General features: G+C 53.7%; 1 protein-coding gene across 1 annotated transcript in view; it reads left to right on the forward strand.

Moving 5' to 3' along the window:
• Positions 1-9,192, forward strand: part of GRIK5 (glutamate ionotropic receptor kainate type subunit 5) — a 36,967-nt gene extending 27,775 nt beyond the window's left edge. Inside the window, 7 exon segments of the mRNA XM_064406176.1 lie at positions 4,062-4,227; positions 5,545-5,640; positions 5,642-5,662; positions 5,664-5,772; positions 5,905-6,033; positions 6,731-6,852; positions 8,245-9,192. Coding sequence (XP_064262246.1) covers positions 4,062-4,227; positions 5,545-5,640; positions 5,642-5,662; positions 5,664-5,772; positions 5,905-6,033; positions 6,731-6,852; positions 8,245-8,835 — 1,234 coding nt within the window. The 3' untranslated portion in view covers positions 8,836-9,192.
• The last annotated feature ends 2,465 nt before the right edge of the window (positions 9,193-11,657 follow it).

Genomic DNA, 11,657 nt, shown 5'->3' on the forward strand with positions numbered 1-11,657 from the left:
GGTTTTGGGGGGTTTTGGGGAGGTTTGGGAAGGGTTTGAGAGGATTTGGGGGGATTTTGGGCGAGTTTTGGGGGTGTTCAAGGCAATTTGAGGGGATTTGAGGGGATTTGGGGCGATTAGAGGGGGATTTATGGGGGGTTTTGTGGGGGTGTTGGGGGTGTATGGGGAGGATTTGGGGGGAATTTGGGGTGGTTTGGGAGGGGTTTGAGAGGATTTGGGGGTGTTTGGGGAGGTTTTGGGGGTGTTTGAGGTGGATTTGGGGCTGTTTGAGGGTGTTTGAGGAGGTTTTGGGGGTGTTTGAGGAAGTTTAGGGGGGGATTTGGGGAGGTTTTGGGTGGATTTGGGGTGGATTTGGGGAGGTTTGGGGGTGTTTGGGGCGGTTTTGGGGGGATTTGGGGAGGGGGGCTTCCTGCAGCAGGGCGCCGAGGTGCTGCCCCGCGCCCTCTCCACGCGCTGCGTCAGCGGCGTCTGGTCAGCACCCCAAATTCGGGGGGATTTCGGGGGGATTTGGGGGGATTTGGGGAGATTTGGGGCGATTCTATGGGGATTTGTGGGGGTTTCGTGGGGGTTTGGGGGTGTATGGGGAGGTTTGGGGGGCATTTGGGGTGGTTTGGGAGGGGTTTGGGAGGATTTGGGGGGATTTTGGGGGAGTTTTGGGGGTGTTTGGGGGATTTGAGGGGGATTTGGGGTGATTTGATGGGATTTGAGGGGGTTTAATGGGGGTATTGGGGGTGTATGGGGAGCTTTGGGGGGCATTTGGGGTGGTTTGAGAGGATTTGGGAGGGGTTTGAGAGGATTTGGGGATGTTTCAGGGGGATTTTGGGGGAGTTTTGGGGTGTTTTGGGGGATTTGAGGGGGATTTGGGGTGATTAGAGGGGGATTTGGGGTGATTTGATGGGGTTTTGTGGGGGGTCTGTGGGGGTATTGGGGGTGTATGGGGAGGATTTGGGAGGGATTGGGGGGTTTTGGGGGGTTTTGGGGAGGTTTGGGAAGGGTTTGAGAGGATTTGGGGGGATTTTGGGCGAGTTTTGGGGGTGTTCGAGGCAATTTGAGGGGATTTGAGGGGATTTGGGGCGATTAGAGGGGGATTTATGGGGGGTTTTGTGGGGGTGTTGGGGGTGTATGGGGAGGATTTGGGGGGAATTTGGGGTGGTTTGGGAGGGGTTTGAGAGGATTTGGGGGTGTTTGGGGAGGTTTTGGGGGTGTTTGAGGTGGATTTGGGGCTGTTTGAGGGTGTTTGTTTGAGGAGGTTTTGGGGGTGTTAGAGGAAGTTTAGGGGGGATTTGGGGAGGTTTTGGGTGGATTTGGGGTGGATTTGGGGAGGTTTGGGGTGCATTTGAGGAGGTTTGGGGGCGTTTGGGGCGGTTTTGGGGGGATTTGGGATGGGGGGCTTCCTGCAGCAGGGCGCCGAGGTGCTGCCCCGCGCCCTCTCCACGCGCTGCGTCAGCGGCGTCTGGTCAGCACCCCCAAATTCGGGGGGATTTTGGGGGGATTTGGGGGGATTTGGGGTGATTTGGGGCGATTCGCGGAGGTTTTAGCGGGGTTTCAGGGGCGTATGGGGAGCTTTGGGGGGCATTTGGGGTGGTTTGGGAGGGGTTTGGGAGGATTTGGGGGGGTTTTGGGGGTGTTTTGGGGGTGTTTGGGGGATTTGAGGGGGATTTGGGGTGATTAGAGGGGGATTTGGGGTGATTTGATGGGGTTTTGTGGGGGTTTTGTGGGGTATTGGGGGTGTATGGGGAGGATTTGGGAGGGATTTGGGGGGTTTTGGGGGGTTTTGGGGAGGTTTGGGAAGGGTTTGAGAGGATTTGGGGGGATTTTGGGCGAGTTTTGGGGGTGTTCGAGGCAATTTGAGGGGATTTGAGGGGATTTGGGGCGATTAGAGGGGGATTTATGGGGGGTTTTGTGGGGGTGTTGGGGGTGTATGGGGAGGATTTGGGGGGAATTTGGGGTGGTTTGGGAGGGGTTTGAGAGGATTTGGGGGTGTTTGGGGAGGTTTTGGGGGTGTTTGAGGTTGATTTGGGGGTGTTTGAGGGTGTTTGAGGAGGTTTTGGGGGTGTTAGAGGAAGTTTAGGGGGGATTTGGGGAGGTTTTGGGTGGATTTGGGGAGGTTTGGGGTGCATTTGGGGAGGTTTGGGGGCATTTGGGGCGGTTTTGGGGGGATTTGGGGAGGGGGGCTTCCTGCAGCAGGGCGCCGAGGCGCTGCCCCGCGCCCTCTCCACGCGCTGCGTCAGCGGCGTCTGGTCAGCACCCCAAATTCGGGGGGATTTTGGGGGAATTTGGGGCGATTTGGGGCGATTTTATGGGGATTTGTGGGGGTTTCGTGGGGGTATTGGGGGTGTATGGGGAGGTTTGGGGGGCATTTGGGGTGGTTTGAGAGGATTTGGGAGGGGTTTGAGAGGATTTGGGGATGTTTCAGGGGGATTTGAGGGGGTTTTGGGGTGTTTTGGGGGATTTGAGGGGGATTTGGGGTGATTAGAGGGGGATTTGGGGTGATTTGATGGGGTTTTGTGGGGGGTTTGTGGGGGTATTGGGGGTGTATGGGGAGGATTTGGGAGGGATTGGGGGGTTTTGGGGGGTTTTGGGGAGGTTTGGGAAGGGTTTGAGAGGATTTGGGGGGATTTTGGGCTAGTTTTGGGGGTGTTCGAGGCAATTTGAGGGGATTTGAGGGGATTTGGGGCGATTAGAGGGAGATTTATGGGGGGTTTTGTGGGGGTGTTGGGGGTGTATGGGGAGGATTTAGGGGGAATTTGGGGTGGTTTGGGAGGGGTTTGGGAGGATTTGGGGGTGTTTGGGGAGGTTTTGGGGGTGTTTGAGGTGGATTTGGGGCTGTTTGAGGGTGTTTGAGGAGGTTTTGGGGGTGTTTGAGGAAGTTTAGGGGGGATTTGGGGAGGTTTTGGGTGGATTTGGGGTGGATTTGGGGAGGTTTGGGGTGCATCTGGTCAGCACCCCCGAAATTTGGGGGGATTTCGGGGGGATTTGGGCGGTTTTGGGGGTGTTTGGGGAGGATTGGGAGGGATTGGGGGGTTTGGGAGGGATTTTGGGGGAATTTGGGGGTGTTCGGGGTAATTTCTGTGTGTTTTGGGGTGATTTTTTTTGGATTTTTGGGGGGATTTTTTTTGGGATTTTTGGGCTGATTTTTGTAGGATTTTTGGGCTGATTTTTTATTTTTAGCATGATTTCTTTGGGGTTTCCTTTTTTGGGGGGTGATTTCTGTGGGTTTTGGGGTCATTTTTTGGGGATTTTGGGGGTAGTTTCTGTGGGGTTTGGAGTAACTTTTTTGGGGGATTTTTTGCCTTAATTTCTTTGCGTTTTGGTGTAAATTTTTGGGGATTTTTGGGGTAATTTCCTTGGGGTTTCAGGTGATTGTTTTTTGGGATTTTCGGGGTAATTTCTGTGGGCTTTGGGGTAACCTTTTTGGGGATTTTTTGTATTAATTTCTTTGCATTTTGGTTTAAATTTTTGGGGATTTTCCGGGTAATTTCTGTGGGCTTTGGGGTAACTTTTTGGGGGGATTTTTTTGGGTTAATTTCTTTGCATTTTGGTGTAAATTTTTCAGGATTTTTGGGGTAATTTCCTTGGGGTTTCCGGTGATTTTTTTGGGGATTTTCGGGGTAATTTCTGTGGGCTTTGGGGTGATTTTTTTTGGATTTTTGGGGATAATTTCTGTGGGGTTTGGGGTAACTTTTTGGGGTATTTTTTGCCTTAATTTCTTTGCATTTTGTTGTAAATTTTTGGCATTTTTGGGATGATTTATAAGGCTTTCAGTGTATTTTTTTTTTTATTTTTAGCATGATTTCTTTGGGGTTTCCAGTGATTTTTTTTGGGGATTTTTGGGGTAATTTCTGTGGGCTTTGGGGCAACCTTTTTGGGGATTTTTTGCCTTAATTTCTTTGCATTTTGTTGTAAAGTTTTGGCATTTTTGGCATGATTTTTCCGTTCTATGCGATTTTTTGGGGGGATTTTTGGGGCCGTTTCGGGTCCGACCCTGGGGGTCTCTCCCCCCCCCCCACCAGGTGTTGACCCCCCCTGCCCCGCCCGCCCCTGACCCCGCCCCTCCGCAGGTGGGCGTTCACCCTCATCATCATCTCGTCGTACACGGCCAACCTGGCGGCGTTCCTGACCGTGCAGCGCATGGAGGTGCCCGTGGAGTCGGCCGACGACCTCGCCGACCAGACCAACATCGAGTACGGCACCATCCACGCCGGCTCCACCATGACCTTCTTCCAGGTCAGGGGCCGCGGCAGCCGATCGATGGATCGATTCGGTCAGCCTGGTTGATCGATCAATCAATCGACCCCATCGGTCGATCAATTGACCCCATTGGTCGATCAATCAAGGCGATCCATCCAGTCATTTAACTCAATCAAATGATTAATCAGCCCAAGCAACTCAACCAACCAACCCAACCCAACCCGATCGATCAATCAGTCAGTCAGTGAACCCGATCAACTTGATCAATCAATCAATCAATCCAATCCATCCAATCATTTAACCCAATCAACCAATAGATCAACCCAACCCGGTCAACCAACCCAACCAATCAACCCAGTGGACCAATCAATCAATCAATCAATCAACCCAACCAACCAATAAATCAGTCCAACCAATGGATCAACCCAACCCAATCAATAAACCCAACCAATCAAGCAGTCAACCCACCCCAATCGAACTCAACCCAACCCAACCCACCCCAACCTAATCCAACCCAACCCAACTCTACCAACCCTACCCAACCCAACCCAACTTGACCCATCCCAACTCAATTCATCCCAACCCAACTCAACCCCATTCAACCCAACCCACCCAACCCAATCCAACTCAACCCAACGTACCCACCCAACCCAACCCAGCCCAATCTACCTAACCCAACCCAACTCAATAAAATCCAACCCATCCCAACCCAACCCAACTCAATCCAACCCAACCCACCCCAACCCAACCTACCCACCCAACCCAACCCAACCCAACCCAACCCAGACCAATCTACCTGACCCAACCCAATTCAATCCAATCCAATCCAATCCAATCCAATCCAATCCAACCCAATCCAACTCAACCCAATGCATCCCCAACCCAATCCAACTCAACCCATCCCATCCCAACTCAAGCCAATAAAATCCAACCCATCCCAACTCAACCCAACGTACCCACCCAACCCAGCCCAATCTACCTAACCCAACCCAATTCAATCCAATCCGATGCAACCCATCCCAAATCAACCCAACCCAACCCAATCCAACCCAACCCAATCCAACTCAACCCAACCCAGCCAACCCAATCCAACTCAAATCTAATCCAATCCAACACAAACCAACCCAATGCAACCCAACCCAACCCAACCCATTGAACCCAACCCAACCCATTGAACCCAACCCAATCCAACCCACCCAACCCAACCCATCCCAACCCAACCCAACCCAACCCAATCCAACCCAACCCATCCCAACCCAACCCAACCCACCCCAACCCAACCCCACCCAACCCAGCCCCCCCCAGCCCCCGCAGCCCCCCCCCAAGCCCGTCTCCCGCCGCCGCCCCCGCCAGAACTCGCGCTACCAGACCTACCAGCGGATGTGGAACTACATGCACTCCAAGCAGCCCAGCGTCTTCGTCAAGAGCACGGAGGAAGGCATCGCGCGCTGTCCTCAACTCCAAGTACGCCCTTCCTGCTGGAGTCCACCATGAACGAGTACCACCGGCGCCACAACTGCAACCTGACGCAGATCGGGGGGCTGCTGGACACCAAGGGCTACGGCATCGGCATGCCGCTGGGTACCGCGGGGCCGGGGGGGCGGGGCTGGGGCCGGGGCGGGGCCGGGGTGGGGTTCCCGCCCCCCCCCCTCCCCGGGAAAGCAGGTGGGACCTCCCCCCCGGTGTCGTGTCCCTCGTCCCCTCCTCTGGCAGGGTCGCCGTTCCGCGACGAGATCACGCTGGCCATCCTGCAGCTGCAGGAGAACAACCGGCTGGAGATCCTCAAGAGGAAGTGGTGGGAAGGGGGGCACTGCCCCAAGGAGGAGGATCACCGCGCCAAAGGTGGGCGTGGCTTCGGTTGGGTTGGGTGGGGCTGGCCCCGGTTGGCTCGGCCCAGTTTGGGTTGATCGGTTGGGTTGGGTTGAGTTGGATTGAGTTGGGTTGAATTGTGTTGACCAATTCGAGTTGGGTTGAGTTGGGTTGGGTTGACCATTTAAGTTGTGTTGGGTTGAGTTGTGTTGACTTGAGTTGACCGTGTGATGTTGAGTTGGGTTGAGTTGGGTTCAGTTGTGTTGACCAGGTTGGGTTGGGTTGAGTTGGGTTGAGTTGTGTTGAGTTGTGTTGACTTGGGTTGACCAAGCGAAACTGAGTTGGATTGAGTTGGGTTGAGTTGGGTTGACCAAGTTGAGTTGAGTTGAGTTGGGTTGGGTTGACTTGAGTTGACCAAGCAAAGCTGAGTTGGATTGAGTTGGGTTGAGTTGGGTTGAGTTGGGTTGGGTTGAGTTGAGTTGGGTTGACCAAGTTGAGTTGTGTTGAGTTGTGTTGACCAAGTTGAGTTGGGTTGGGTTGAGTTGGGTTGGGTTGAGTTGTGTTGACCAAGTTGGGTTGGGTTGAGTTGGGTTGAGTTGTGTTGACCAAGTTGGGTTGGGTTGAGTTGGGTTGAGTTGTGTTGACTTGGGTTGACCAAGCGGAGCTGAGTTGTGCCCCCCGTGTCCCCCCGTGTCCCCCCGTGTCCCCGCGTGTCCCCGCGCGCCCCCAGGGCTGGGCATGGAGAACATCGGCGGCATCTTCGTGGTGCTGGTGTGCGGCCTGGTCGTGGCCATCCTGGTGGCCGTCATGGAGTTCGTCTGGTCCACGCGGCGCTCGGCCGAGACCGAGGAGGTGGGGCCGGGCCCGGGGGGCGGGGCCAGGGGCCGGGGGGCGGGGCTGGGGGAATTTGGGGTGGGGGATTTGGGGGAATTTTGGGAGGTTTGGGGGGAAACATTTGGAGTTTTGGGGGGAAATTTAGGGAATTTGGGGGATTTTGGGGGGAATTTTGGGGAATTCTGGGGCAAAGATTTGGGGGGAATTTTGGGGAAAATTTGGGAGAATTCTGAGGCAAAGATTTGGGAGAATTTTGGGGGAATTGGGGGAATTTTGGGGGAATTTTGTGGGAATTCTGGGGCAAAGATTTGGGGGAATTTTGGGGAAAATTTTGGGGGAGTTTTGGGGAATTTGGGGGGAAAACATTTGGGATTTTGGGGCGGAATTTAGGGAATTTCAGGGATTTTGGGGGAAATTTTGGGGAATTTGGGTGAAAACATTTGGAATTTTGGGGGAATTTTGGGGGAAATTTGGGGGAAATTTGTGGGAAATTTTGGGGGAAATTTTGGGGGAGTTTTGGGGAATTTGGGGGATTTTGGGGGAATTAAGGGAATTTGGGGCAAAGATTTGGGGGAAAGATTTGGGGGATTTTGGGGGAAATTTGGGAGAAATCGGGCAAAGATTTGGGGGAATTTTATGGGAATTTTGGGGGAATTCTGGGGAAAATATTTGGGGGAATTCTGGGGCAAGATTTGGGGGGAATTCTGGGGAAAATTTGGGAGAATTCTGAGGCAAAGATTTGGGGGAATTTTGAGGGAAAGATTTGGGGGATTTTGGGGGGAATTGTCGGAGGAATTTGGGGAATTTTGTGGAATTCTGGGGCAAAGATTTGGGGGAAATTTGGGGGAAATTTGGGGGAAATTTGAGAGGAATTTAGGGTGGGGATTTGGGGAGTTTTGAGGAGAGAGGTTTCGGATTTTGGGGGGAATTTGGGGGAATTTTGGGGCAAAGATTTGGGGGAATTTTGGGGATAAAAGTTTGGAACCTTGGGCAGAAATTTGGGGGGATTTAGGGTGGGAATTTGGGGGAATTTGGGGGAGTTTGGGGTGGGGATGTGGGGGGAATTTTGGGGGGGGTAATTTTGGGGGGGCGATTTGGAGAATATTTGGGGGGAATTTTGGGGGGAATTAGGGGTGGGGGAGTGGGGCTGGGGGGCAGAATTCAGTGGAATTTTTGGGGAGGGGTCTCCATGGAATGTGCAGCGTGATCCCAGAAGGGGTTTGGGGTCACCCCGATGAATTTGAACCCCCCAAAAAAAATCCCGGACATCCCGAACCATCTGGAACATTCCACGCGGGGCGGGGCGGGCGGGGGGGGGTCCCCATTTGAAGAGGAGGAGGGGGAGGGGTGCGGACAGCCCCAAAACGGCCGGAATTCACCCCAAAAAAAACCCCAAAAAACCTCCCCCAGATCTCGCTGTGCTCGGAGATGCTGCGGGAGCTGCGCCGCGCCGTCTCCTGCAGCCGCCGCCCCCGCGCGCGCCGCCGCCGCCGCCCCCACAAATTCGGGGGCCGGGGGCGCCCCCTCCTCATCCTCCGCCCCTCCCCCACACCACCCCCCACCACCAGCCCCACCCCCACCCCGCCCTGCGCGAGATGCGCTTCAGCAACGGGAAGCTCTACTCGGGGGTGGGGGGAGGGGGCGCACCCCGAGGTTGTGGGGGGTGGGGGAGGGGGTGGGGGAGGGGGAGGGGCGACCCCGGCCCCGCCCCCGCCCTGCGCGCACGTGCGCGTCTGCCCCGAGTGCCGCCGCATCCAAGCGCTGCGCGCCACGCCCCCCGCCCCCCCCCCCGCGGTGGGGGTGGGGGAGGGGGCCGCCCCTCCCCCCGCCCCCGCCCCCCCCCAGCCCCCCGCGGTGGACGGGGGGGGGGTCGCCCCCACCTTAAAAACCCCTCCCCCACCTTTCCCCCTCCCCCCCCCCGCCTTGTGCGCCGTGCGCGCGGCGGGAATTGAGGGGGGGGGGGGAGGGGGCGACGACCCCCCCCCCCAAATCCGGATTTAACCCCTCCCCCCCCCCAAATTTGACGCCCCCCCCCCCCCCCAAATTTGCACTGTGCCTTCCCGGGGGGGGAGGGGGGAGGGGAGGGGAGGGGGCGGGGCGGTTGTTAATTAATTATTCTAATTAATGATTTCGGTTTGGGTCGGGGGGGGGTTCGTGGTGGGGGGGGCAGGGCTGGGTTTTATTTTTTAATTTTTCCGGTTTTTTGGGTTTTTTTCCGGAGATTTCGGGGCGGGTTGTTTGTTTGTTTGTTTTTTGTTTATTTTTTTCTCCCCCTCCCCCTCTCTGTTCGGGGGTGACGTCATCGCGCGCGCCCCCTCCCCTTTAAAAAAAATTAATAAAAACCCACCCGGACTTTTACGATCGCGTGCGAGTCCCGAAATCGCCCGAAATCGCCCCCAAAAAAACCCCCCCAAAAAATTAAAAATAAAAAAAATTGCAATTCCCGCGTTCGCCGCCGGGGGGCGCCGGAGGGTCGCGATGCAAATGAGATGCAAATGAGCTCAGAGCGGACTCCCCCCGTCAAGGTCGCCGGATTCGGGGGTTGCCGTGGCAACCAGACGTGACGTCAGCGGGGACTCCGCGCGGGAGGCTCCGGAGGGGGGAAACCCCCCCCAAAAATAACCGGGGACCCCCCCCAAAAAAAACCAAAAAACACGGGAAACATCCAAAAAAATAAATAAACACGGGAAACATAAAAAATAAATAAACACGGGAAACATAAAAAATAAAATAAATAAACACGGGACCCCCCCAAAAAAATAAATAAACACGGGAAACATCCAAAAAATAAATAAACACGGGACCCCCCCAAAAAATAAATAAACACGGGAAACATAAAAAATAAAATAAATAAAGACGGGGACCTCTCCCCAAAAATAAATAAACACGGGGAAATACCCCAAAATAAACACGGGACCCCCCCAAAAATAAATAAACACGGGGACCCCTCCCCAAAAACAAATAAACACGGGAAACATCCAAAAAAATAAATAAACACGGGACCCCCCCCAAAAAATAAATAAACACGGGACCCCCAAAAAATAATCATGGGACCCCCCCCCAAAAATAAATAAACACGGGGACCCCTCCCCAAAAATAAATAAACACGGGACCCCCCCAAAAATGAACACCGAGATGCCCCAAAAATAAATAAACATGGAAAACATCCAAAAAATAAATAAACACGGGACCCCTCCCCAAAATAAATAAACACGGGGAAATACCCCCAAAATAAACACGGGACCCCCCCCCCAAAATAAGTTAACACGGCACCCCCCCCAAATTCTCCCCAGTTTTTCCCAGATTTTTCCCCAATTTTCACAGATTTCCCCCCAATTTTCCCCTGAATTTTGTGGTCAATTTTTTTTCCCCAGATTTCTCTCCAATTTTCGGGGATTTTCCCCCAATTTCGCCCCAGATTTTCCCTCAATTTTGGGGTAATTATCCCCAGTTTTTCCGTGATTTTTTTTTTTTTTTTCCCCCCAATTCCCCGGAATTTCCCCCCAATTTTTCCCCCAGATTTTTCCCCGATTTCCCCGGATTTCTCCCCAGTATTTTTTCTCGGATTTTTCCCCAATTTCCGGGGATTTGTCCCTAGTTTTTTTGTGGGATTTCTCCCCGATTTTTCCAGCATTTGTCCCCAATTTTGGGGGAATTTTCCCCGATTTTTTCCACGGATTTTCCCGCAATTTCTTTCCCCGGATTTCTCCCCAATTTCCCCGCGAATTTTCCCGGGAGTTTTCCCCCAATTTCCCCGCATTTCTCCCCAGTTTTTTTCCCCAATTTCCCCCCAGTTTTCGAGGAATTCCCCCAGTTTCCCGGGATTTTTCCCATTTCTCCCGCATTTTTCCCAATTTCCCCGGACTTTCCCCCCAATTTTCCCACATTTTTCCCAATTTTCTGGGATTTTTTTCCCCCAATTTCCCCCCATTTCTCCCCGTTTTCTTTCCCCCCAATTTTTCCCAATTCCCCTACATTTCCCCCCAATTTTTTCCCCAGATTTCACCCCAATTTTCCTGGATTTTTTTCCCAATTTCCCCGCATTTCCCCCCAATTTTCCCGGGATTTTTTCCCATTTTTCCCCCCCTCATTTTTCCCATTTTTTCCCGCATTTTTCCCAATTTCCCCGCATTTCTCCCCAATTTCCCCCCAATTTTTCGGGGATTTCCCCCCAATTTTTCGGGGACTTTCCCCCAGTTTTTCTGGGATTTTCCCCCCAATATTCTCGGGATTTTTTCCCCAGTTTCCCCTCATTTTTCCCCATTTCCCCCTCGATTTTCTCCATTTTTTTCCTCATTTTCCCCAATTTTTCGGGGATTTTCCCCCAATTTTTTCCCGGGATTTTCCCCCCAATTTTCCCGGGATTTTCTCCCCCGTTTTCCCCTGAATTTTTCCCAATTTTCCCGCATTTTTCCCATTTTCCCCCCATTTTTCCCAATTCCCCCGCATTTCCCCCAATTCCCTCGCCCCTCCCCCAAGGTCACCCCAAGGCCGTTTCCGGGGGGGGGTCCCGGGCGGGGTGGGGGGAGGGGCGGCGCTCCCCCTCCCCCCGTTGCCGGGGACCCCCCGTTGCCATGGCAACGCCGTTGCCCCGCTCCCGTTGCCATGGCGACCGCGCCAGGATGCTGCGGCCGGGGGGGGGGGCGCTAATTAGGGATTAATTAAAGGGGTTTAATTACCGCGGGGGTTTTTTTTTTGGGGCCGATTTTGGGGAGGGGTCGCCGGTTTTTATTTTTGAAGATTTTTTTAAAATTTTTAAAAATGTTTTTAAAATTTTTTTTAATTTTTTTTTTTTGGGGGGGGGGCGCTGCGGTTTTTGGGCC

Source organism: Passer domesticus, unplaced genomic scaffold, assembly GCF_036417665.1.
Source record: "Passer domesticus isolate bPasDom1 unplaced genomic scaffold, bPasDom1.hap1 HAP1_SCAFFOLD_150, whole genome shotgun sequence".
Classification (NCBI taxonomy): Eukaryota; Metazoa; Chordata; class Aves; order Passeriformes; family Passeridae; genus Passer; species Passer domesticus.